This window comes from Lepisma saccharinum, chromosome 7 (genome assembly GCF_977018435.1).
Source record: "Lepisma saccharinum chromosome 7, izLepSacc3.1, whole genome shotgun sequence".
In the NCBI taxonomy this organism is placed as follows: Eukaryota; Metazoa; Arthropoda; class Insecta; order Zygentoma; family Lepismatidae; genus Lepisma; species Lepisma saccharinum.
Window position 1 is genome coordinate 52,958,715 of NC_139235.1, and position 27,535 is coordinate 52,986,249.

The 27,535-nt window shown below is 37.6% G+C and overlaps 2 protein-coding genes across 3 annotated transcripts in view; one reads left to right on the forward strand and one right to left on the reverse strand.

Annotated features, from left to right (window-relative positions):
- Positions 1-4,386: 4,386 nt before the first annotated feature.
- LOC145990472 (uncharacterized) lies at positions 4,387-5,091 on the reverse strand. The gene has a single exon (XM_083126165.1). It carries the CDS (start codon positions 5,089-5,091, stop codon positions 4,387-4,389), a length of 705 nt encoding a protein of 234 aa, XP_082982291.1.
- A 4,717-nt stretch (positions 5,092-9,808) lies between these two features.
- LOC145989857 (calpain-A-like) overlaps positions 9,809-27,535 on the forward strand; it is a 165,073-nt gene continuing 147,346 nt past the window's right edge. For both annotated transcript variants that reach the window (XM_083125314.1, XM_083125315.1), the window contains exon 1: positions 9,809-10,406. In XM_083125314.1, the coding sequence (XP_082981440.1) occupies positions 10,305-10,406 (102 nt within the window). In that variant the 5' untranslated portion in view covers positions 9,809-10,304. The remainder of the gene's footprint in view (positions 10,407-27,535) is intronic.

Consider the following 27,535-nt stretch of genomic DNA (forward strand, 5'->3'; position numbering starts at 1 on the left):
GAGCTTGTACCTGTAGCTGCAAGGAACATATTAGATTATCCAATCTCCCCACTTTCTAGTATTCATACACCTAGTCCTGTTGCTCCTCGAAGAATTGAAGCTAGTCAGGATCCTATTGAATTGGGTCTTCTTGCTCAAAAATATTTAAGCACACCTAAAGACAACAAAGATGAGGTCTTTGGCTTATATGCTGACACAGAGCGTGATGGTAGCATCATACATAGAATTGGCAATTTCAGAGTAACATTTATGGGAGATGATATAATTGTATATTCAGAATCTCATCTTGGAGAAAAAGGTGGTTTTGTTAAATATCCCGGCACACCTGGGTTGTGGGAACTGATGACTAGGAAAAGGCCTGGCAGCTATACAGATCAAGATTATGAGCATTACAAAGAAATATTAATAAAATCAGATGCTCTATACCAGAACAATGATCCCACACAAAAAAGAGTCAAGTCTAGCAGTGGAGCAAAATACAACAATTTAATCAAGCCCATATGGTCACAAATTAAGACAGGTAGTGGAATCAAACAATACAACACCCTGCCCAAAGAATTTGTGTGGGTTGATGATGTCAGGAAACTTGTAGATAGGTTATTGGTGATAGCTGGGGAGGAAAATGCTGGCAACCACAATTTTTACAATGAAAAGGTTGGAATTATGGACATGATAAGCACAAAATTGTCTAATTTTATAGTGAATGACACTAAGGGGATTGGATATCTTATAAAAATTATTAATACTCTACCACCTAAATTTTGGAATATTTCTGAGGGCCGGGGGTTGGTTAATGACATTATAAACAAGCTGCCATTTGAACTACACATTCCAGGCTATCAGTATTGTGGTCCAGGCACAAAATTGGAGCATAGATTAAAAAGAGGTGATCCTGGTGTTAATCCCCTAGATGCTGCTTGTAGAGACCATGACATAGCATACAACACACATTCTGATCTTGACAAGAGACATGTTGCAGACAAAAAATTAGAAGAGGCTGCATTTGGTTGATTTGTAAGCAAAGATGCATCTTTAAGTGAGAGAATAGCAGCATTGGGGACCACCATAGCTATGAACACCAAACAAAAACTGGGGTGGGGGTTGTGAATATATATATAATAAACCTAGGATGAAGGCCAAGGGTGTTATGTATCAAATACCTTATGCAGGTCTTAAATCTCTTAAAACTATTGATAGTCTTTTAACCAAAAAGCAGCGCAAGAAAAAAATTCTTGTATTGCCAAGGGCCATGGTATGAAATTGTTGCTTAGTACCCCCCAATTAAAAAAATTACAACAATCTAGAAAAAAATCACATGTGGGGGGTTTCATATTTACTATCCCGGCCATCTTAGCAGCACTTGGGGCTGTTGGGAGCTTGGCTGGGGGATCAGCTGCCATAGCAAAAACAGTAATAGATGCCAAGAAAAATAGGGCAGAATTAGATGAATTGAAGCGCCATAACCTGGCCATGGAGAATCAAGGCAAAGGTGTTAAGAGAGCCATGAATAAGTTTAAAAAAACAAGAGCCGCTTACAAACCAAGATATTGAAGCTTTAATCAAGCCACTGGGCATCAAAAATTTTAGAGGTGTGTACATGTCTGATTCTTTACCAGAACAACCACTCAACAAAGAGTGTGGCATTGTTAATTTGGGTAAGTACAAAAATCAGGGCACTCACTGGATTTGTTATCTTAAATTTTTAAAAAAATGAGGCATTTGTGTTTTATTCATTTGGAGGTGTTCCACCTGAAAATTTAATAAAATATCTAAAATCAGCTAATCTTTATTACAATAATGCCCGTGTTCAAAATTTCAAAGATGTTAATTGTGGACATTTGTGTTTATCTGTTCTTAGATATCTGTCTCAAATAAATAAACCATCAATTGAAGATTTTCAAAAAGCCTTGTGGTATTTAAAACATCATGGGGGTATTCCATCTCACCAGCCAAAATTCAATATTGAAACTCAAATTACATGATGATATAGTGTATCCCAAAACAATAGCTCTCAGAGCATTTTATGGCATGTACTTGATCCCTAATATTACACACCACAACAACAAAATTGCAGTTGGGGATCAAAAAATTGTCATCACTCCAGGGCAATATAATCTGTCCACTCTAAATGCTCAATTACCCAGAGGTATAGTATTAACTCAAAATTCTGTCACTCACAGAGTAGAGATTGTATCTGCTACAGAAACAGTGGATCTGGGTACTATAGGAGAGCTGTTAGGCTTTGAGAACAACACAAAACTTGAACCAGCCATCAAACACACTGCTATTAATATACCTAAATTCTTAGCCATAGAGACTCTGAATATTCACTGTAATGTGGCTGAGGGTATGATCACCAAATCAAATGGCATAGGTACTCACAAACAAACTTGCATCATTGCAACATTTAAACCTAATTCTGAATTTATGGAGCCAATCATCTACACTCCATCCCCAACATTATATTTTCCTGTGTGCCATAATAGAATAGATTATATTGAGTTGATGGTCACTAATGAAAAGAAGAATTAGTTGATTTTGCTGGAGCCACAACAACCGCAATCATAGAGATTAATATTTAAATAAAAATACATACAAAAAAATGGAAAATATTGAGAGTTATGAGCTACAATCATTCCCCCCAAACAGGAGGACATTTGCAAATTTAAATCAACCCAACACTGAAATTGAGGTTGATCTTGATATAGGAGATGGCTTTATACACCCCCACAGAGCAGATCTATACACCAAATTTGATGTTGTAAAGCTCGATGGAACAGATTATCGGGCAAATTCAAATATAAGATTGGTAGACAATTTTGTGCCGCATCTGTTCTCTGAAATTGAGATCAGAAAACATGGTGTTGTTATAAACAGAGTGGATTATCCCGGCATTACCTCCACAGCTTTGGCCACACTAAAATTATCCAAAACCGAGGCTTCTTACTACAAAATAGGTGGATTTGAGGCTGGTGATAAAATTATATCTAAGAGCCACACAGTGCTGTTCCCAATGCGCCTGTTGTCAGGATTCTTCTCAGATTACAAAGACATTATGTGGAAGGGTGGTTTAAGAATTACGTTTAGAAGAGCTGCCAATGATAATAATGCTTTGATGAGGTACAGTACATTAAATTCTACAGAGGAAGCTCTGCCCAATACCCTACCTGATGAAGGCAAATGCATTATTCAGACTATGGAGCTAAGAATCCCGGTTGTTTAATATGAAGCCAGTATGCTCTTAAATACAAAGCAGATATAATAAAAAATCCACAGAATCCTTTACAATTTTATACATATCAATGTGTATAGAAGCCTGCCGCTGGTACCTATTATGAGTTTGATGCTACAAATTCATTCTCCAGTATACAATATGACATGCCAGATTTTGTGGTGGTACTGTTTCAGACTGGAAGACACAATAACCAAGAAAAAAATTCAAGTAAATTTGATAACTGCAACATCAAGAATATTTATCTTAAAAATGGCAGAAACGAGGTATTTCCTAGAGAAAATTATAATTTAGACATGTCCAAGGATGATTTCCTCAAATTATATGAAGCATTTACAGCATACAAAAAGGTCACTACTGGCAATACTGACATGTATTACACACCAGATGAATTCAAAGCACAGAGACCCATGTTTGTCATCAACACTTCAAAAAGAAAACAAGTTGTGGTTAATGACAGGACAAACATTAAAATTATCTGTGAATTCCACGATACACTCCCTGATGACACCATATGTAGTGTTATTCTCATAGGTGAAAAATCATATGTTTATGATGTAAGAAATGAGAGAGTCACAGAGCAATTCTAGAAGATTTTTGCATATTACATTGTCTTACTACTAGATATATGAGTTGAGGCTGGTGTCCAATTAAAATATTGAGCTTATTCCAGGTAACAAGTATTTAAGCATATATTACATTATATTATTGTGTAAGCAAAAGCTCTTATAAGCATTTTTGCCCTAGTTTTAAGTATAGTCAAAACAATATCAAAAGGGGCATATTTTTGACAAGTTTATGGACAACAAACTGAGAGATGTAGCTTTTACACACATGGGCAAATCTGTCTGAGGGGGATTCTTCTTTTCTACACTATAATTCAAAATTCTTTAGATTTAAATATGTACACACATGGCCGATTGGGGCATATGGGCATCTTGACATTGTTTTAAGTGTAGGCAAATCTGTCTATTGAGGGTTCTTCTTTTCTACACTAGGATTCAAGATTCTTGGGATTGACAGCATATCACACTTGAAGAAATGGGGAATAAGGGCATCTTGGCATAGTTTTAAGTGTAGGCAAATCGGGCTGTTTAATCATATGAGCTCTTCTTTTCTACGCTATAAGTGTCCTGGTTATAGCATCAATTATACTACTCTACCTGTCCTGCTGGATTTGGTCGATCTGAAACGAAGCACGACGGAAAGTCGCTTTCTTGGAATACCTCAGAATTGAAGGGAAATATTCCTGTTTGAACAAAACCTGATGTTATGTTGGTAGGGGTAACTGTATTCAAAAATGCTGTTTTAACTATCTGTGGTATGTCGTAGATTGTAAGAGTTTTTCCTGGATTATTCTTATGCCATGAATCAATTGCTCTGCCACACACTTTCTTAAATGGACCAAAAACACTGACATCTAACGGTTGTAGTCGATGCGAACAGTGTGGAGGAAATGACAAAAGGGTAATATTATTATTTTTGCATTCATCTAAAGCTTCACAGCTGAGATGGGAAGAGTGATTATCGATGAAAAGAAGCACAGGGGAGTTTTCGTTAGGAGTCACCTGAGAAATGAAGTGTCGAATGAATTGGACAAACGTTTCGTCAATCATCCAACCTGAACCAGTAGCTGCTCCAATGCAGTCTGTTGGGCCATCTCGAATGAAATGGTCCCGAAAGTTCTTACGTGGAAATATTAGCATTGGAGGTATGAAAGTCCCTTGAGCACTAACTGCCACTGCAACTGTCACAAGTTCACCTCTTTCTGCACTGCTCACTATGCCAACCTGTTTTGTTCCTTTTCGAGCTACACCCTTATTTGGTTTCATGACAGTTGTGACACCAGTTTCATCCATGTTCCAAATTCTTGAGGATGAATAATTGTTTCTGGACAGAACTTCGGAAACTTTGTCAAAAAACATGCGCACATTTTCTTTGTTGAAACTTGACATTCGTTCTAAAGAAGTTGATTCAGGAATGCACACCGAAAGACCTTTGTTTCTCTGTAGGAATCCTCTGAACCATTCAATACCAGCCATTCCGTTTACAGACCACGATGAAGGAGCACTTATATCAAACTTAACTGCACAGAGATGAGCCAATTTTCGCACTTCCTGTGGTGTTAGTCCAAACATATCTCACTGGAACGCTGCAAGTACATTTTGAAGATATTCTCTTCTTCCTCTGAAAACACTTTCCACGGTTTCGCATAACCACAACTTATGTTCTGTCCCTCACGAGGACCACTTTCTTGTAATTTCTTCTTTTGTATGTATCTTGAGAGGGTTGAATAATGAATGTTGAACTCTGCAGCCACTTGTCTTAAGCTGACATTTTTGTCATCTTCGTGTTCCAGGACTAAATTTGCTGCTCTATCCATCACTTCAGGCGGTGTAGTCCCCTTTTGGGTCTTCCTCTTGTAGTTCCTCATCTTGCAGGCTACCTGAAACAATAGAAATAATAATAATACGGCAACAATTATACAACAATTCGACAACAATAGTTTCGGCGGGAACATAAGAAGGAACAATCTTTTAAAAATAAATCTGCAAGACGAAAGAGACCATATCAGAAAGCATAACAATATTAATGTTTCGTGCTGCTAGTAGAAATTACATGCACATGATTATAAACAAAAATTCATTCACAATTTATCTAGCACTACTTAGTGAAATATAGTGTTTTCTTGCCGTACTGACGTGCGTGTAATTTTGTATAAGAATAAATAAGTGAAAATTCAAAATGCGTGTTGGTTACTGAATATAGGAGTAAATATATGCGATCACATTTTTCTTTTACTTGAAAATATTGTAAAATTAGTAAACAATAAACCGTATTTCGATTTATCACATTCGGGACAGTGAACAATTACATTCAATATCTTATTCAAGCGCTGGTCTGTCATGGGGCAGTTTGCAACATTGTGGGGTTAGTTGCAACATCTGTTGCAACTTGCCTCACCGACATGTTTGATTACGAAAGCTATTCTTGCCTCCACAAAAATTGCCTAACATAAAAAGCAATTTCACTTTCCACACCTTCAATAAACATGCTTTCAATTGACCACATGTCGCATGCTGTCGTCATTTATAGGAATTGCGTATTAAAAATTGTAAGAGATTCTTAAAAATTACTCACCGTCCTCAAAATTCTTCTTTCTTCCTCCACTCTGACAACATCTGAAAAACTGGTGTAACGAACGGTTCATCAGAGACACCTACCAACGTGTGTTGGAACGACAGTAAGCGCAACGCAGTAGAGCCATCCTACATAACAGAAAAAGCACTGTTGCAACGTGCCCATGTTGCAAAGTGCCCCACTTTCCCCTACTGTTGGACATGGCAGTTAACTGATCTAACTGACTCCCTGTACAACAGGCAAAAAACAATACTATTAATAGTAAAATATCCCTACAATTTCACCATTCGAATTACGTGAACGCGTTTAAGATATCTCAAGAGGAGCAAGTGCCCCCTCCCTCCGGGCGTCCTTGATCACGTTGAAATCTATCCGATTAAATAACAATCGAAACGTTTGGTGACCGTAACATTACTTACAACAAACATTTAGCCGATGGTTGTAGTTGACGTAAAATCTGCTAGGCGCGCTGCTTGTTGTTGATAGCTAAAATGGCAACAACGAATGTTGAGCAAGCATATTGTGTAATGGAATTTGCAGGAACAGGGACAGTTGTTACAGTTCAGATACACGTTCGTTCGAAATTCAAGAAACGACCACCACCTAGACACTGCATTATACGCTGGGTGCAGAAGTTTGAATCAACTGGATGTCTGTGCAGTAGAAAAATTCCCGGAACGTCGAGGGAGACAGTGGATAGGATTATAGTTTTGACATCTGCCGTGTTACCCAGGGTGCTCATATCCAACATTTGTAATTGCCCAGGTAAATTTACAACCTTCCTTTCTCCTTTCCCACCAGAATTGCTTTTGTATCTCTTCTCACTTAAAAATAAATTAACTTTACTTTTGTACCATTCTTTTTTAATAACACTGTATATTATATTTATATATCCATATTTTATTCATCCCATGACAGATCAAAATATCTTTATTGGAAAAAATGTCTCGCAAGCAACAGGCATGGCATTACCTGTTTTGTCGCAATGCATGATGGTACCGAGTGTTGCCAAGTACATGGAATAATCTTTTTAAGTTTGCAATTGACGCAGACCTTATGGGATACTTCGAAAAATACATCTCTGTTGTCGTACCTGAACAAATTTCAAAGATTGGAACTTGAAATTAATCATATTCGATTTATTTCAATTGTTGATTGATTTTGTGATGGAGTTTATTACTAGCTGATTGCCCGGCGTTGTCCGGGTATTTACTTATACCAATCTTCTATTAGACAGAAAATAATAAATTCTAACTACGAGAGTGTAAAATGAACTTGGAGTTGAACGGAATTGGGATTGTCACTATTCATCTTAGCGACCCCGTAAACTATAGATTCCATACTAATATAGGTCGCTTTCGATTATTTTTAATGTCAATCCCTTCCCATCCTCTCTCCTGCGGGTGCCACAGGTGTCTTGGAGTTGAACGGCATTAGGAGTGTCACTATTTATCTTAGCGGCCCCGAAAACTATGGATTCCATACTAATATCGGTCGTTTTACATGTCAACCCTTCCCACCCACCCCCCTAGGGGTGCCAGGGGTGTCTTGGAGTTGAAGTTTAAAGATTGTAAGTCATATGTGACCAACATCTTGAACGTCACAAATTAGCTTAGAGACTCCGAAAACTATGGATTCAACAAATCTAGATCATTTTTTACATTTTATTTTTCACCCCCTATCATCCCCCATACCGATAGGTGATGAACGTGGAGTTGAACGGCATTCGTAGTGTCACTATTCATCTCAGCGACCCCGAAACTATGGATTCCAAACTAATATCGGTCGTTTTCGATTATTTTTACATCTCACTCTCCTTCCCACCCCCACCCCTAGGGGTGCCAGATGTGTCTTATCCCCACAGCATTTCTTTCCAGATACATACATACACACGTACATCAATTTTTATATATTAGATACTTAGTGTTTCTGCCATTTTTGGATAATTGCTCGTTTTTTCAGTCAGGGCTTACTTTCTTGGCCCTCTCTGTAATATCAACGTGTGATAAGAAGACATGAGTTCTGGGTTTGGGTTTCTATCTCATGTAGACGCACATTTCCCAGTATTTGGGATTTCATTATCAATCATCTGAAAATTAATTATATCTAAGACTTGGCGAAACAGTAATAAATTGCACCAAATATTGCAGTCAGGTCACAAATCACGAATCTTCTGCTTATAAGAACGTTAGGTGAAACAGGGATACAGCTAGGTAACGCGTTCGATGGTCACGTGTTTACACCCGCCACTGGCCACCTCGATGAAGAAATTCTTTAATTTTGTTCAATTGAACGAAGGGGCCAGGACTAATTGCTATGATGGCACAGTCAAGGGCGCTCGCAGACTTTTTTCTCATGAGGGGCAGAAACTATTATCATTATTTTTGCTATTATTGTTGTGGTTATTATTATTATCATCATTACTACTTCAACTATTACTGGTACTTCTTATGCTTTTTTTTAAATTGCATACATTTGTAATTTCCAAATTCTGTGTATCTATATATGTACATATGTATATATTGAGATTGATTGAGTTGGTGTTTTAAGTCCACTTTATGCACAGTATTGTTAATTGGGACTGGACCTACAATTTAAAGTGGGATCCGAACCACTATGTGCCTCCACCGGGTATCGAACCCAGGACCCCTTGATTACAAGGAAGCGATGCTACCACTGCGCCATCGGGGATTTATATACCATTTACATAACTCCATACTTAACATATTAATTGATGTAGGACAAAAAGCTGTTTTTTGATAGTTAGACAATCAGTGCCAAATGGACTGTAAGCTTAAATGTAACCCTACTTCAAATAATAATAATAATAATAATAATAATAATAATAATAATAGTTGCCCTAACTAACTAACTTCCTGTAAATCACAGAATACAATATTTTTTATACAATATCGCTACAATGTCACCATTCGAATTATATTAACTCTCTCTAGAAATCTCAGAGGGGGCAAGTGCTCCCCCTTGCGGGTGCCCTTGGACACAATATTAGCGGTTGACATCACACGTAAAGTTCCTTGCGTTTGAACCAAAGTTTTGCAAATTATATTCATAGCACATTTATTGAACTGAACCAAGTTGTAAGATGTGTAACGCAAGTCTAGCCTCCAAGCGCACTCGCCCAATGCCATAGAGCGAGGTAGGTCGATAACAAGGGAACATTTTTTTCATTGCGGGAGCATAAGTAGGTCGGGACAGTTCAGACCTTTTCCACGTATGATTGTTCAAGAACAGTCCTTCCTTTTCAATCTCGCTTAATTTCCTCAGGTGTTCCTTGGAGCGGGGCTAAACATCTTCCTTCGATCGATTTCCCGCCTTCTCTCTATGCAACTCGGACTCTTTCGACCTCAATTTCACAATTTCGTCACGCGATGGCGTAGTAGTCGCAAGCGTGCATTTGCTCGGGAAGGCAGCCTATATTGGTTGTAGTTCCTGATTTTGTGTTCTGTGCCCAACAGGGGGAAGCAGTTGGGAGCTTTATTTGAATTCTCACCTTCGTCTCGTGTGTCGTCTAGTGGTGCGTGTGCGAAATATTACGTGCTTGTTGTTTAAGCTCAAGCAGCGTAGTTAAGTGTCAACGTTTACATCCGTTTTGCGTTATGATGCACTAAACCGTCCTATTTGTGAACCTAATTATCCAGGCAACAGACATGCAACGCTCATGATCAACAGGTTGTCACAGCTTGTACTTGACGTAAACAACAATGAATTTTCATTTCAGTGCGGTGACGTAACACCTCAACAATGGTTAAACCTTATCTATTGTTGCAGTTGGTGTACGGGACGTTTCAATCTAGGTTCTGTTCTTGGTCGTTAAGAAACAAAGACTTTCTTGTACTTGAATGAAATGATTGCACTAGTGTGATCAGCTTTCCGCTAGTGGAAGAACTGTCTATGCGCCGCCCGGTGCCAAATGGGTTGTGGTTCGAGCACAGAAGTTGTTGAATTGGAAAGGTCTTTTTACAGTACTGAGCAAGGAAACGTTAAAAATCCTTTGGAAACAAGAATTATTCAGGTAAATATTATATCCGCCAACTCGATAAATTAAACAGCACTAGTTATTCGTTCTATATACGTATTTGCACAGAATGCAAAATTTCGTAGAGATACAGAAAAGCATGAAACATTGCATAATCTTATAAAGTGGATTTTCGAAATGGTTACGTATACTTTTATTAGTAGTCAGCCCTCATTTTGAAATATTTTCCTGCCTTTGACGTTTTTTAAATAAACTATACACTCAAGGAGGTGGGGTGGGGGTTATGACCTTCAGAACCCCACTTTGGGCACGCCAGTGTGGTATAATATCGTTTAGTTTTTACAAGGTCTGGAACGCTACAAACATTTACTTCCAGCAAATCTTCTAGAAAAATAATATATGTTACACATCACTTCTTGGTATGTTTTACTTTGTACAGAAAATGATTTCTTCCACATATTTACTAAATAATAATTTTCCATTGTAATTTGCTGCGAGGGCTGAACCCTCCGTCGTGCCGTGTATTTAGCGTTATTGATGTTGGGAGGTGATGACAGTGTTTGCCAACAATCTTTCCACCTTTCGGAGAAGCACAGGTCTTTTACATTGTCTCTGAGGAAGTTTTTACTGCATTCCTACCGTCTTAACGTGTTTTATATGTCCTGCGCAGGTCGCTTTACGACATTGCACTTCAAACCTTCTCAATGGGCTTTTAACATCCCCCTTTCAATTTTCAGCTAAGAATTTTATATAAGAGAATTTCCTTGGTATAGTCTGAAGGCTGAAAACAGTGGCGTGCCCAAGGGGGTTTGGCCTTTGGCCCAGTATTCCTATAAAAAAAAGAACGTCAAGGGCAGGAAAAGAAAGCACAATGAGGGATGACTACTAAAGAAAGTATACGTACCCCCCCCCCCTTTTCAAAAATCCTTGACACGCCCCTGCTGAAAAATGTCCATATTTGGTGAAGGGCCCAGAAGTATTAACTCATTCATTCATTACATATGTGCACGTAATGTGTAACATGCAAATGGCCCAGAGGCATTTGATTAGATTTCCCACCTGAGTAAAATTTTCGGCGAAAGGGGAACTTCCGTTCTGCCGAATCCCCTTTCGCCGAATATTTTGAAGGGAGAGAATTTTCCCTCCACTCTGAAATTTCAGATGTTCGCGGCCAAAGAGCACCACAATCATTTTTTTTTAAACGAACGGAAAATTTATTTGAGAAATTATTTGGAGAAAGATACCTAGAGAAAGGAAGTATTACTCATAGTATTTGTGGATCTGAAGAAAGCATTTGATGGAGTGAATTGGATGATACTTAGAGATATACTGAATAAGATCGGTGCAGGTGTAGAAGAGTGGAGATTCATAAGCAATCACTTTCATGAAATGATGAATTAAACTGAGAGCAGGAGAATAAATGACAGAGGGAAGCGAAATTGGGAGAGAAGTATGACAATGGTGCTGCCTATCAGCTATATTATTTTCCTAGTAAGCAACACAGAGGGTGCTGTTTTTGGAATAGTTACTTCGAGTGCAACGCCCCACTCGATCTCCGAGGCTAGACTTCAACTCAACGAGTATGCTATTCTGTGAACAGAATTGTAAAATGAGTTTCTGACATCGTTGAAATTATCTTTCACCCAAGTCCCTGAAATTTCTCAGCGGATGGAAAATTCCCTCCATTCAAAGTATTCGGCGGAAGGGGATTCGGCGAAATGGGAATTCCCGCTTTGCCGAACATTCTCCTTAGGTGTGAAATTTGCCTGGGGCATTCGACGAAACGGAAGTAACCCGAAAAACCTCCTGCTTCATCTTGTCAGACATTCTCAATCTATTATCTCTTCTACATTCCCCCATTTCACTACTCTCCCCATCTGGCCACGTCACGCCACCCTTCCAGCCGTATCTGCGCCTCTTCTTCTTTTTTAAGCACATTAATTTTAGAAAAAGTTTTGTTTCAGACCAAGTGATGTGAGGCGGACCGGTTTTTCGTGTCCAACCCTGTATAAGATATACACCCCGGCAAGATTTCAACCTAAACTTGTATTTAGGTGAATTTGTGGGTGTATTTTGTTTGCGTTTTATATTTCACCTACAAAACCACTTCATAAAGTTTTTGTAATCAATGTTCCAAACAACCTTTTTAAACATCCGAAATATACAGTCATGGTCCAGTCCATTACATTGGCAACGAGCCAGGGTGTGTCGTGACTCGATCAACCCTCCTCAGTTGATATCATTATGCAGATTAAGTCAGGAAGAGAATGCTGGGAATTTCACTTATCACGCAGTGGAAAAGTAGTGAGTGTTCAGAAAAACTTCCCGTATGCTATTTATAAAACCATCGAAATACTCCTTAGAAATAGCGCACCCTTTAAACGAAGAGATTCACTTCCACAGTAAACGTAGTACAAGGCCCACTTTAGACGGAAGCATATTCTTTAACATTCCTGCTAGCATAAATGCTTCAAAAAATCTTATAGCAGATGGTACTTTACACGGAAGCATTTCACGTAACATTTCGGTTAGGATTTGCGATTTCTATGTATAATATGTACACCACGAGAGGAATGTCGAGTTACAACATCTATGATGAGTTCATGGTGTTTACAATTGAAACAACTAAAATATTTTTCTATGCGTGTACGTATCTCAGAGAACTAAATGCATCATATCAATTAATGCACCAGAATGAATCGATTTATGCACTAAAGTGTGTTTTATGGCTTCTTCAAAGAATCAGATTCACATTTGTTGCATTTGGGTGCATTTTTGTATGTCGTGAAAGAAACATCAAAGCGCATAATTTGTTTCAAGTGAGGATTCCTTTCAGTCGAGATGCACTTCAATGCATGAGTTGATGCGTTTTGATGCACCTTGAAGCGTTTTGATCCACCCGAATGCATCTCTTTTGATGATGTACTTAAACGTTTCGTCTGAGCTACATAAACTCTGTAGCTCAGACCAAACGTTTAAGTGCATCAACCAAAAAGATGCAAGAAGGTGCATCAAGGAATATCAACTGATGCATTGAAGTGCATCTCGACTGAAAGAAATCCTCACTTGAATCAAATTATGCACTTTGATGTTTCTTTCACGACATACAAAAATGCACCCAAATGCATCAAATGTGAATCTGATTCTTTGAAGAAGCCAAAAAGCAAACATTAGTGCATCAATCGATGCATTTAGTTTTTTGTGTGTACTGTACACGTTCTAAAGTACGCGTATATATTTAAGCAGCGCCATTGATTTGTACCTAAAACCTTCTTATACGAAACATTATTCCACTCGGTTGATAGCTATCGACTTTTAAAAATGTGAAGTGATACATTGTTTACATCTCACTCGGTCGCCATTACATCTGCACTCGTGACGTAGAGGTCGCTTCTGATTGGTTATGCTATGAGAAATACTACTGAAATAGGACGTTTTCTATCCATTATATATGCCATGGTGTCTGAAATGCCAGATTTTTTAAACTTTACGTGGTAGCATTTTGGTCATGGCAAAAGTGTCAGGCGTAATGCGGGCGTAAGCAAAGTGTAAGTTAGATGAGTATATTTGGCATTTTGGCGGTGGTTGAATTGAGACGATACACTTAATACCCACTTCTTGGAACTTTCCTTTTTAAATCACTCTTTTGAACCACCTCAGTCATCTGCTTCAATTAGTTCCTAAGGAGGTAACAATAGACAAACTCAGGTACGTAGTGGGTATTGTAACGATGGAATGACAGGGTTCGAATCCATTGTAGTGCTGCATGGGACCACTTTCGGTCGCTCAAACTCGTTCGAATCTCCCACGCTCGAGCGTACCACATTCGTAGTGGAATGATTGGCAACGTCCTGCGTTTCAGAGCCTACACTGTCAACCTAAATCCCATACATGGAAGGAAACCACTCCATGCAATTATTCTAAATTATAATTCGTATATTATTATGTAAGACTCAAGTACAATATATGTATATGAAATTATGCAATTCTACAGACCGAAACGTAAAATGGATACACATGCTGACAGACTGCTTAAGCAATTACAAATATCGTATCGCAGTGAACAAGTACGTGTAGATCGTTGTTCATTTACGGAAAAGGAAATGCCATCTGGCGTTGCCCGTGTAAACTATCGAGCGCTAGAGCTAAATGCGCTCGTTGGAAGGGGCAAGGTTGGCATAAACAATACTTTATATATGATAAATATATAAATATTTGTCCCTTTACGTGAATTTGGGGGCGCAGAAAGTAACCTGCACCTCCCCCCCCCCCGAAGTCGGCGCCTATGACTCTAGCCATAGTTGAAATTAATATTTTCTTTCATTTCCTTTTCCAAGTAATTTGGTAAGATCAGTTACAGTTTACCTACAAGTTAAAAAATGTAAGTGAATAGTTGATAAAACTTTATTAACTTCCTGTGGTCAGGCTGACACGACCCAGCTAGGGACTTCGAATATGCTAATCTCCTTTTTCTGCTTCCAATTTCTCTCATGAGCATTGTGCGGTATTTTAGAGCCGAGCTTTATAGTTATTGATCCGTGTTCAGAGATTTAACATTTCTGCGATTGATGCATGCAGCAAGAGAAGGGCCAAATGCAAATATGGATCGTTAATCAAAAATCCTTACTTTCATTTCCCAACCCAAGGTCTCTATCGCGCAGTTATAAATCCGCCGTGGTGTGCCGCGGTCTCAACAGTCAGCCTCGTGCGGCCAACTTTGTATTGGAGGATTACGTGCAGGTCCCTCCAAGGCCATTAACAACAACAAAGGGACTTTCATTTGTTAGCTCTCTAATGGCAATCAGCCTCTTTACAAGTTATTGATATTTCCAATACTATCTTATAAAAAAATACTTTAAAAAGATATTGATATTTTCTTGTCTTGCATGTACTATTTCTTAGTAATCTAGAACTTGTCTTTATCTTCGTGAAAATTTGGTGTTACTCTGATTGGTTAAAATATCTAGAAAAGTGTGTCACGTGGTTATTTTACTTTAAACTTTTAAGTAAGACCATTTTAGAGCAGGGTTGGAATGTTTAAAACAAAAGCGTTTAAAACAACTTGTTTTAAACGTTCAAAACACATGACTTTGTTTCTTTATATATATAAATGTTTGAAACATAGTGTTTTAAACATGTTTTTTAGACTTGTTTAAAAACATTTTGATATTTGATAGTATGTGGTTATTTGCGTGTAATATAAGTTTTTCTTTTCATTCAATCTGTGTCATTTTGTTTACTGTGCACCGAAATCTGTTCAGTGGTTGAAAATCTATGTTCAGTTAACAAAGAAACATATCGTGATGAATTCAGTGGATCACTTTTAAAACACCTAGTTATGTCTTTTTTTTAAAAGTGTTTAAAACATTTTTTTAAATTGAAAACTATATTGATGAAACAGTTTTGTTTCTCACTTAACATACTGCACATAGTTGTTAATGTCAACATTTTGTTGCATTCACGATAAAAATGTGGTATTTCGGAAAACAGAGTATTATTAGTCATTATTCTAAGAGAATAAGTCTTCTTGGCATTATATTTAAAAGTTTTATTTGCCTATGACATGTTTTCTTCTTGATTAAAACAATGTTTAAAACATTTACGTAGAACATTTTTACAGCATGAAACTGTTTATTTTGTTTCTTTTTACCAACCCTGTTTTAGAGATATATGCAGAAGCAGAAGACATGTTTGTACTGTTAGATCTTGTGCTTTATTCAACTATCTTTAACTCTAGCTTACTCGAGGGGGAGCTGTCAGGCCCATCACCTCTATTTTTTCGATTTTTTAACTGTGAAAATTTTTATAAAAAAATCGAAAATAAATTACATTGTTCCCTTAGGGTGTTCCCAATATTTCTATAATATTTTTGTTCATAAAAACATAAATGTAATGAATATAGGGGTCAAAATGCACCAAAGGCGCCATCTTTGAATGCGTCTTATTAGAGACACTAATGCTAATGCTAGTGACTGTACAATTGGCTGGTAATGATGATAATTTTTGAAAATATTATATTTTATAAACAATTGAACCTGTATAAACAAAAAATCATTAACTAAAAATTATAATGTTTTTGTGTGAGTTTCAGTGAATGGCAAAATATGTGTGTTACACTCATGTCATAATTGGTTATAATTTTTATATTGATGATGGTTATTTTTATAATTATTATTATTAATAAGTAACTGCACATACATAATCAACAAAGGAAAGAGTGATTTAATGGGAAAATGGTTTCTTTGTAAGTTTAGTGATACAAAAAAGTGTAGGCCTGTGAGGGCCCCCCCATTTCAGGTAAGTAAGTTTTTCGTATGGCACGGGTAAGCTAGAATTGAGTTCGAGCTCTTTCCCTTTATAACTTTTTAACTTCTAGCAACGTATTCTCCTTTCTTCCAGAAATATCCCATCTACGTTTCCTTTTCTTTTCAGTCTACCTCTTCATTCCGCCCGTTGTATTTGCAGGACTTTTTTTGCTTTTTCTGAAAATATGTCAGAACAAATTTTACGTTATTCCCTGTTATTAATTCGTAACTTTCTTTGAAAGTCAGTATTTCTGTCTCATGTTGTTCTTACCTACAACTCCACTGCCGAATCTTTACTCCTGTCATCTTATGAGGAACAATTGTAAGAATATCACACGTGTGTGATGATCTCAATGGATATTTAGTCTAAATCATTTCAAGAAAGTGTTATGCAGAAAAAAATGTTACATAGTGAGACATGATTTATGGAGCTATTACCTTTCAAAGTGTCACAGTGTGCCAGAAATTACTTTCTTATTCAATGTTTCTTTATTTGCACTGTAAATTATTATTATTTCTCCTCAATATGCACGTATAGTTGCTTTGTTGCGCTCTCAGTTTTGGTTGCATGGGGAGAAATGACCACACACGAAAGCATTACTAAATTAAAATTGACGGGTATTTGTTCAGTGACTCGTGAAATGTGTATTTAAGTGGTAAGAATAGATGGGATATTCAACGATGACGCTTGTGGGATATAGTGATCAGTGGGTTGAAAGTTAAATTATGGGAAGAAGTCTGCAGACCCAGAATACGAAAATTTTACAGCAAAGAATATGCAAGACAAAAGGCAAAGGATGACCGATACACTAATTCTATGAAAACCATTTCTGAAGAACAGGGAAATGCAATGTTCAACAAACAAAGGAAATGTCTCGTGGGCTCGATAAATTCGCTTTTTCTAAACGCTTTTGATGCATTTATTTAAAAAATATTTGCCTGCTCTCTGTCGTCAAGTTACATTTCTTCGATTTTTATAACTAGTGCACTGTAAAACAGCAAGTCTCCCGAGACTCACAAATGGAAAGCCAATTGAAAATATCGGCACGAAATGACTCTACAAGAGCTTTCGCACAATTTTGTAATCGACTACATATGATTGTATCTGCATGATTTATTGTGTTTTCGTGATGCAATGCATGGAAGCAGATCCCTCGATAGCAGCAACTCCTGCATTCACCGCGATTTATATTTCCCTCTTCATTAAAAGCTCCCCAAGCATAACTTCATTATTATATAATTATACAAAAAAATGTGTAGTACAACAGGTAGAAAAAGGATGGGCGATTTCAGGTAATTCTGTAGATATCCCTACATAACCGGTTCTGAGGTTTACTCCCTTCCCAGTCACTTATTATCTCAAGTGCAAACGCGGCAGGAACATGATCGTCAGTCTCCTCTATGGCCGATACAGAGGCGCAGGCGAGGATCCACGGGGAGAGAAATAGGGGCGATCGCCCCTCCCTACTGCCATGCTTTTGGATGTATTTTTGTGCCTAATATTTTTGAAGACCCAAATGTTGTGCCCTTTATCACCAGACTAGAGAATATATAAGTCCACTACGTATGTACTCAAGATATCCTAATCCTAATCGGAACTGGACCTAGAGTTTCAATTTGGATCCGACCAATTTTGCAATATGCCTCAAAAGGGAATCGAACCCAAGACACCTTGAGAGAATGTTTTTTCCCCCTCTGTTAATTCATTTTACTCCTCATATCTGAGTGCTCAGTTTACCGTGGCAGTGGAAGGAATTACGATAAAGACCAGTAGCAGTGATTAGGGGAACAATTAGCCCTCACTTTTTGCCGAAATAACTAGGACCTCTTAATGTTAAGCCTTGTGTATCAAGAAAAAGTCAACTGCCCTTGTCTCCCTCAGTTTTGGCAGTCAATCGCCGCTACTGATAAAGACACAATAGTACCAATCTATTCCATCCCTGGTTTCTATTCTTGCAAAATAGATTCTCTAGAACATGGAAGTCAGTTTGGTTCCTCTTTACAGTTGGATGTAGCCTATTGTTTATATAAAACAGAGTAAGGTTAGAATTCATCGTCGGTAAGGTGATGTACCAGACAGAAATTCGCCTCTCCCAACTGTAACTTCTGGATCCGCCAAAGGCTCAACGCTAAGCTCGTAGATGTTTTCACTACATGATACAACATGCTCTTGTTTGAAGGAGTGTTATGTATACTTTTACAGACACCGAACTCTCAATTTGAACGTGTTTTGGATCATACAAATTAGAAAAACTGAAGCCCTCCAGCGACAAATCCACTGGTTGTAGGTTCGAAACTTGACGTAAGGCACATAGTAATCGGCAAACAACAATACAATACCAAGGAAAGTAGAGAAATTACGAACCTATGTACAGGATAAACTAAATACAATAACACCTCGTTAATCCGGACTAATGGGGATAAGTTGACAGGTTTAACGAAAGTCCGGATTATCTGAAATAACCTAAAAGAATAGTAGAAAGTACATTAAAACTCCGTTTATAGCAACAAAACAAGTTCATTATGGTGTATTTAAAGGGCATAGGCCTAAATACCATACAGTACAGTACAAAATCTGCGGGAAACAGAATTTCATCAGTGGTTGATTGCCTTTTCTTTCGGAAGTTGTCTTGTTGACTTCTATCCACATTTAAAACCTTGCATTCTGCTTTTTTTTGCCCTTTTGCCTTTTTCCTGTCCGGAGTAAGCGAAGTCCGGCTTATCGGGGTCGGGATTAACGAGGTTTTACTGTAATAATAATAATAATAATAATAATAATAATAATAATAATAATAATGGACACTTAAGGAGTTCCTACATAAAAGACCTACCAAGCAATAGCTTCTTACAGTGTTCCAATATAAATCAACATTACTATTGACTAGTACGAAAGTAGAATACGCTACTTCCTGACACGTCCTTGCACGTCTGTATTTTTCTTCAAACAAGTTGTTGATTTTTACCCATGAATCTTATTCCGGTTGAGCGACTATTGCCGCAAACTCTGCTTTCACATTGTAAACTGTATAGTACTATGCCTATCTCGAAACCTGGCGGGCCTCCTCGATGGCACAGTTTTAACGTCGTCGACTTGTAATCAATGGGTCCAAGGTTCAATACCCGGTGGAGGCACATGGTGGTTCGGATCCCACTTTAAACTGTAGGTCCAGTCCAGGTTAGCCTTTCTGTGCATAAAGTAGACGTAAAACACCAAATCAGTCAATCAATCGAAACCAGTCTCTTACATGGATTAAGTAACAAGAGAGAAAAGAATGAACCAACCTGGGGTTCACGTTAAGGCTGATTCCTTTACTGTATGCAACCACCCACTCATTAATGCTCTGAGGGTTTCACGTGCTGCGAGGCCGTCGTCAAACTCGTAGGCTGACGCACTACGAAGCCACGCCGAAGCATTTACGTGGCCAGCGTGAGAGAAAGGTTTTTAGTTCATGCAGAAGTAGTGGATTGATTGATTGAATTGATTTATTTTACTTCCTTTTTCTGCCACTTTTGGCAAATCGCGAAGATGGATATGAATGGAGTTAATTGAAATAGATGAAGGGACAATCACAATTGTAACGGACCTGAGAGTTTAAGGTTTTATATTTGTAAGACGTTAAGATTTTTAAAATGTTTGTTACTTCAAATAATGTTCAAGTTGTCACAGATAATTATAGTTAGATTGATACAGTTGTGTTTGGAACTTGTGTAGATGTTTATAAATACGTCATAATCTGTTCGTGTTGACGTCACTTTCTCATCTCAGCAGAGGAAGTGAACACACCTAAATGTTTCTCACCTGACGACAGACTGAGTTTAAAAAACAGGTGAAGGTGAAGAATCAACAAGAACGTGGTAACAGTTAATAGAATGCCGGAATAATGTAATTGGTAACTATTTTCGTTTCATTCTGGCTATACTCGAAATAATAATTAAGTACAGAAACTTTCGTGTATTTATGTTTGTCTTGTCCAACGTTAATTCTATATGCAAGTGTCTGTAGTGATTGTGATGTGATTTAATATGATATAGAATTGTTCCTCTTCAGGCAGAAACGTAAGCAAATCTGTGCCTTGCTTGTAAGTACACATACGATAGGAAATATAAGTGCTTATAAGAACTACGTTTAACTTTGAATACTGTGTTGTGTTTCTTTTCTGCTCAGCAAGCCCTGATGATTTGCAAAGATTCTCATGTTCCCGACTAAAGGAGTAGCGGAGTAACTTATCGACGACTGGTGTCCAACTGGAGTACGTTGCACAATCGTATATGGACGACACAACATAGGCCGCACGGAGGATTTATACCCTGTCTCAGCTAACTGTGTAGCAAGGCGTCAGAGAAGCGAAGGAAATCGAGTGGCCAGAACAAAGCAGTACACTCTGCTGGGAAGGCTGATAACTGCAGTCGCTTTCCCGCACTCCATGCAATTCCGTTCCTCTTACGTGTTCATTGGTGAAGCCGTCTCGCGTCACTACTTGCGCAGAGACTTGTTTTCGTTTGCCTGCTCCACAGTTAGCTGGGACAGAGTATAGTTTACGCTCACTGAGACGCGCGAAACACGGAAATATCCGGCAACAGAAATTATGTTGTCTTCTTCCATTGTAATAAAATGGAGTAACGCCCAGTACAGCGAAACGCGCGGAACCCAAGCACGGATTTTCCGGCTAGAAGTCTGCAGGTTATCTTGAGGGTTATCGCCCACTGAAACGCCGGAAGCGAAACTGTTTCGTTCTGTTGCCGCGCTTCCGCCGTCTCGGTGGGCGTCAACCTTTATACTGGCCGTAAGTCCAGACGCCAGAGCCTCGCTAGTCTGCAAAATGCAGTACAGGGTTTACTGCGTGGGAGGGAGGTTGTCATTTAGGTGCACCCCGTAGAAGTAGTGGAACGAATAATTGAAAAAGATAGAAAAAAATCTACAATTTTAATGTTCGTCTTCTAGTTTTGCTGTTGCTCTCCGCGTACTTGTGGGGTGGAGCTTCAACACTGCTTCAGTAATAATGTTACTAGCATTCATGCATGGCATTATCGCCCTTCGTCATTCACTCATTAAAAGAAAACAGCAATCCTAACGTGACACGAAGTTCACCGGAATAAAGATTATTCTGATTGATGTCTTGTTGTCCTTCGTTTCCATGGCAACTCTCCACCAATCACTTCGAGCTAATTGTTTACAAGGCGTCGTGCATGAAGGCTGACGTTATGTCTCACATAAGTAAACATATGCCCTTCCTATTTATTTCTGTCAATCATACGTCAGATTATACAAATACACACATACGTTTTCATTTCCCCCCAAAATAATATGAGCAAAGTGATTCTCGAAATAATCGATACTGATAAATTTCCAATATGAAATTTTCTGATCTTGATAATGTACTTTTCGTAAGTACACCCGACGCCTTTGATTAGCGCTTCATTTATATAATGACAAATGGTCTCGGAGATAATATTTCAATATTGACCTCCACCTGACGTCGCTAACGGTACTGTTATGTAGCTTAAATGATATATCAATAGGACCTTCCAGATAGCGTAGTTCTTAACCAGTGGCGGAGATTGGGGGAGGGGCAGTTTTGCTCCCACACTATGCTAAACCTTATGAATCAAGGGAAAGTAAACTGTTCTTGCCTAACCCCAGTTTTGGAACCCAATCGCCGCCACTGTTCTTAACCATGTTATGGTTGTAATAAAAAAGACCCCAAGTTCAATTTCTGGTGGGCACATACAGTGGTTCGGATCCCACGTTAAATTTTACGTCAGTTCCAAATAAATTATCCTGCATAAAGTGGAATAAAATAAATCTTGAAAGACAACTTTGCATATGTTGAACTTTATTTATTTATGTACTGAGAATACAGTATTTCAGATACAGCACAGATGGACATTTTACACTGAAATTTTGAACAATGAGAAAAACAAATAAAAAAATATGTAAAATTAAATATTTTAAAAATTACAAAATAACACAAATATGAACGAATATTAAAAAAGAACAGGTAAAAAATGGCACTATTTGATATTATTTACCAGTATTTCTTCTGATAGAAGACCGAAAGGCATATTGCAAGGAAAATGTATCAATACTTGATGGGAGGTAATTATATTGTGTGGGAAGTCTGTAGAAGATAGATCTTTTCTGAATTTGTAGTCTTTGTTTTCTTATGTAAAGTTAGCTTGTGGTACCTGTTGTGCGCATCGGTACTGAAAGTGGAATTCCTCCAGGAGTGTGTTGCAGCGGATTTTGCCATTGACAATTTTGTATAAATAACTGAAACCATTCTGCAAACGGCGCTGAGATGCAGTATGTAAGTTTAGAAAAGACAAGAGATGCGGAGATGAAAATTTGCGTAATGAGGGAACCCTGCAACGAACTATAGCTAGGAAAAGTAAAATACTGAATATTTTAAGGTTAATGCACTGTGTAGAGTTCATTGCAGTATTTTTTCATGATATATCATAGCATAACATTTCTGGCATCCTCAATTCCGAAAATTGGGATTCAGATTGGTTAAGAAGAGGATAAGGTCGCAACAAACGCCATTATGTGATTATGATAATGGAACTAGGAAAATGAAATACGTGGGTTGTAAATTGAAAAGTGGAAACACTGTCAGGAAGAGGTGAGAACACCGTGCATGTGCTATCAAAAGGTGAGCATTGCCAGTTGGGGTCCATGTCGATGTGTGGAGTACCAAATGTTGTCGGTGCAGCGATCACTGTCCTAAAACATGTTTACAAAGGTAGAACAATGATCGTGGATCAAAATCCAGGTGGCCCGTGACAAAAACGCACAAGAATGTCATCAAGACTTGCATGAAGCCTATAGCAACAATACCTAGCAGTATCTTATAGCAGCATGATACAATTTTCCTCATGTTCTCACTGACACATCCCAACCTCCTTAAGAAATGCACTTACCAATTGTGCAAGCATCATATACGGCTATGTATTGTTGCTACAGGCTTCATGCAAGTCTTGATGACATTCTTGTGCGTTTTTGTCACGGGCCACCTGGATTTTGATCCACGATCGTTGCTCTACCTTTGTAAACATGTTTTAGGACAGTGATCGCTGCACCGACAACATTTGGTACTCCACACATCGACATGGACCCCAACTGGCAATGCTCACCTTTTGATAGCACATGCACGGTGTTATCACCTCTTCCTGACAGTGTTGCTACTCTTAAATTTACAACCCACGTATGTTAGTGTGAGAAGAAAGTTAGATTTGACAAAGAATTATAATTTTATATATAAAAAAGATTTTATTAGTGAGAATAATAAAGTAAGGAAAATAGTCAATTCAAAAACTCAGAAGGCTTAAAAGAGTGAGCATTTACAATTAATCTGATGACTTCGCTGGCCCAGCTCAATCCTTGCAATTATTTATGGCCCAGAGCAAAGTTAAAAGTTCCCTTGAACGATTAACAGGTTGAGTCAAGAATGTGCTTTCTGATACAAACAAAGGTACGTGTGTGTTACTGTTTATCGGCCGGGGGAGTTCCTTTTGAGGCACATAATGGCCATGGCCTCCATTTTGAAATGTGCCATCTTGGATTCAAGTCAAATATTTTAAATGGAACGGGGGTAATGGTAGAACTTTTTTAACACTGGTTTCTTAAATAGAGGCCGGTGATGATGTTCTTCACCTAGCTTGAGTTGATTGAAACATATGTACGTTTGGAATTGATTGATCATGGAACCAATGTCTACTCTACTAAATGCACATATTTAGGAGGTTTATCCAGTCACAATGCACTGTAAGAAGCCACTCAGATGACCTCTCTGGTAGGAATTGTGTGACTCACTACAGCATGGGCGCGTTTCTTAAGTCAAACCAAGGAAAGGATTTGCATGTAAATACAAATGTATGAAGCTGAAATCTGTTATATTTTGTATTATCTTTGCGCATTATAGTACGTATACTCGAAAAATTCAGTTTTTATTTTCCGTATTTGTACATTTATGTTTTGGCTCATATTTTACATATGTTAGTTATTTTTACATATTATTTCCATATTTTAGAATTCTTCTCAACATATTCTCCATATTCACGCAATAACTACATGTCCCCTTCTGACCAAAATAGTTTGGCGAATTTCTTGTGAATAACTAAGAAAGTCCGAAGGGACGTTAAACAAACGAAAGTGTACGACCCTTTTTATACCCTCCAATTGAGTTAATTACAAGTTTGCTGTCATCCGAATATATATATATATATATATATATATATATATATATATATATATATATATATATATTTAAATTTTACACCTCCCAACCGTTTGCTTTTTCTATTGTAAAACACTTGAAATTCCTCTTTATTTACAATTGTGGTCAACAATAGAGAATGAGGGCTCAAGCATCGGCTCCTTGTTGTTACAAACGTTACTTTGCCAACGTTGGAAGAGCAGCCCATTGCTAACCCCACCCTTGCTACTAGTTGCTCGCCCGACAGCAGCGCCAGAAGCAATAATTTTGTGGCACACGTAAGGGATTCGCTTCTGTTTTCTCTTCAAGACAGTCACGGTAATAGTTACAATGCCAAGTCTGTATTTTATGTTGCTCGTGTAGTGTTTTATATTATTAAAAGGTAATTTTTTCAATTTTACGTCCGTATTAAACTACATATTTTGGTGAAAATAACTAAGTATGTATTTACATATTTATCACATTTTAACGACGTATAAAACCGTTCCCTAATCATAAATAGGGCTTGTAAGTTGATGAAAAATCATATTTTTTTCGGAGCCTTGATAACAATGCTAAACCTGATCAGTCCGTTTCCCATATAAGTTAGAACCAGAAAACGTTGTTGTTATTTTAAATTTTTCGTCCTTTTTGGCTTATAGGTAATTTTTTTCAGTAATATTTGCAGTCTTTATTGCATTTTTCTTAATTTTTAAGATGTATTTCTCTTCTCCCCTGTTATTTCGTGAATTTTAAATGCATTTGCTAGCATAATTTATGTATTTCAATTTCATAACATGGTCTTTTTAGCAAGTTTGCCATGGAAGGCACAATGTTATTTTTAACTGAAAGTTTGGCAATGGATTGAATAATAATCAATTGTGGGTACATTTAATTTTTCTCCAGCACGTAACATATGTGTGAAGCCCACTTTGAAGTTCCTTTGCTGGCCACTAAAATCCCATTAATCTTGGATTTTAGTCACAATATAAAAATATTATAATATGATATAAGTGAAACACGATTATATATTCAGATGCTGACCGATTATAGCATCGTGGAAGAACTACTCTGAAAGGGGGTGATCGATTAACAAACCTTGATGCTTTTTCCCTTTGCTCCAGTAGTTTAAAACATCAAGTAACGTATTTTGTTGAATTCAACTAGCCTACTCTGTTGTAATTTATGAAAAAAATCAAGCTTTCATTTTAAGAGTGAAAATTATTTTTAGATCATTTTTTACATTTTTAGGTCATATTAAAATAATGTCTGCAATTGTCTCCACTGCGTGCGTTTCTTGCGAGAAAGAATTTCACACATCACACGGGAAGCTGCTAGTGTCGTCGAGGCTTAGGCATTTTACATTATGCTCAGTTTATCACTGCTCCACACAGCAAATTACATAAATAACAGTAATGTATATAGTTCTAAATCATCACACCGTTCTGTAGTAGATATACTTATTATTTGCAATAAATAAATACATTAAGTTATTCGCCATTTACTGAAATTCTAACTACACACCAAAACATTATTGTTATATCTGTTCATTTGTTTTTAACAACTGGTTGCTAAGCAACAAAACAGCATGCTTTTACATTTATTTCTTATATCTTTACAAGTAAGAATTCATTTTACGATTTACACAATTTGAAATTAGTCACAAAGCGACTTTAGGAACATCATAGACTAATAAACGTCACAAGATTCACTAGAGGACTTAAGGAACGACCAATTTCCATAACTCGTTGAACGCATTAAACTCGTACTACGTTTGAAACGCACCTTTCAATATATTTGTACTTGATACAGAGTCTGAAGAATACCTTGCTACAAGGTTGAAACGTTACGTTTAGTTTATGTTTTTAATAAAATAAATTACTGCCTTGGTCAGCATATTTAGTTTTTCAATGCAAAAAGTAAGGAGACAACTGATTCCGCACCCCCTAATGATCGCCACTGCAATTAAACATATTTTAGAAACACCTAATACAGTAAAACCTCATTAATCTGGACCCCGATAAGCCGGACTTCGCTTAATCTGGACAGGAGAAAAGCAGAATCGAAGGTTTTAAATGTGGCTAGAAGTCAACAAGAGTACTTCCCAAATAAAAGGCAGTCAACCACCGATGGTATTCTGTTTCCCGCAGCCCTTGTACTGTACTGTATAGTGTATTTAGGCCTATGCTCTTTAAATACACCATAATAAATGTGTTTTGTTGCTATAAACGGAGTTTTAATGCACTTTCTACTGTTCTTTCAGGTTATTTCAGTTAACCCGGACTTTCATTAAACCGGTCAACTTATCCCCACCATTAGTCCGAATTAACGAAGTTTTAATGTACATATATTTACTTCTGAACCCAAACCCTTTCACAAAGAAAGCTATGGAACTAATAACACCGAAAACTTGTCCAAATCTTCTATTGCCAAGTTCAAACTTAACGTTCAAGTTTCTTGTGAACATTTTAATACATGTAAAATATCAGCACTATGGCATGAAAACTTAAGTGGACAACAGTCTGCTGTTATCCAGGCTCGGTGAGGTTTTTCAGTTGCAGAAGGGTGTACTTTTTTAACCAACAAGGCCGAATACTTTTCGGCAGGGAAATCTTTGATGACTGGATCATTAATGGACACGAATTAGTTTTCAATTGGGTTTGTT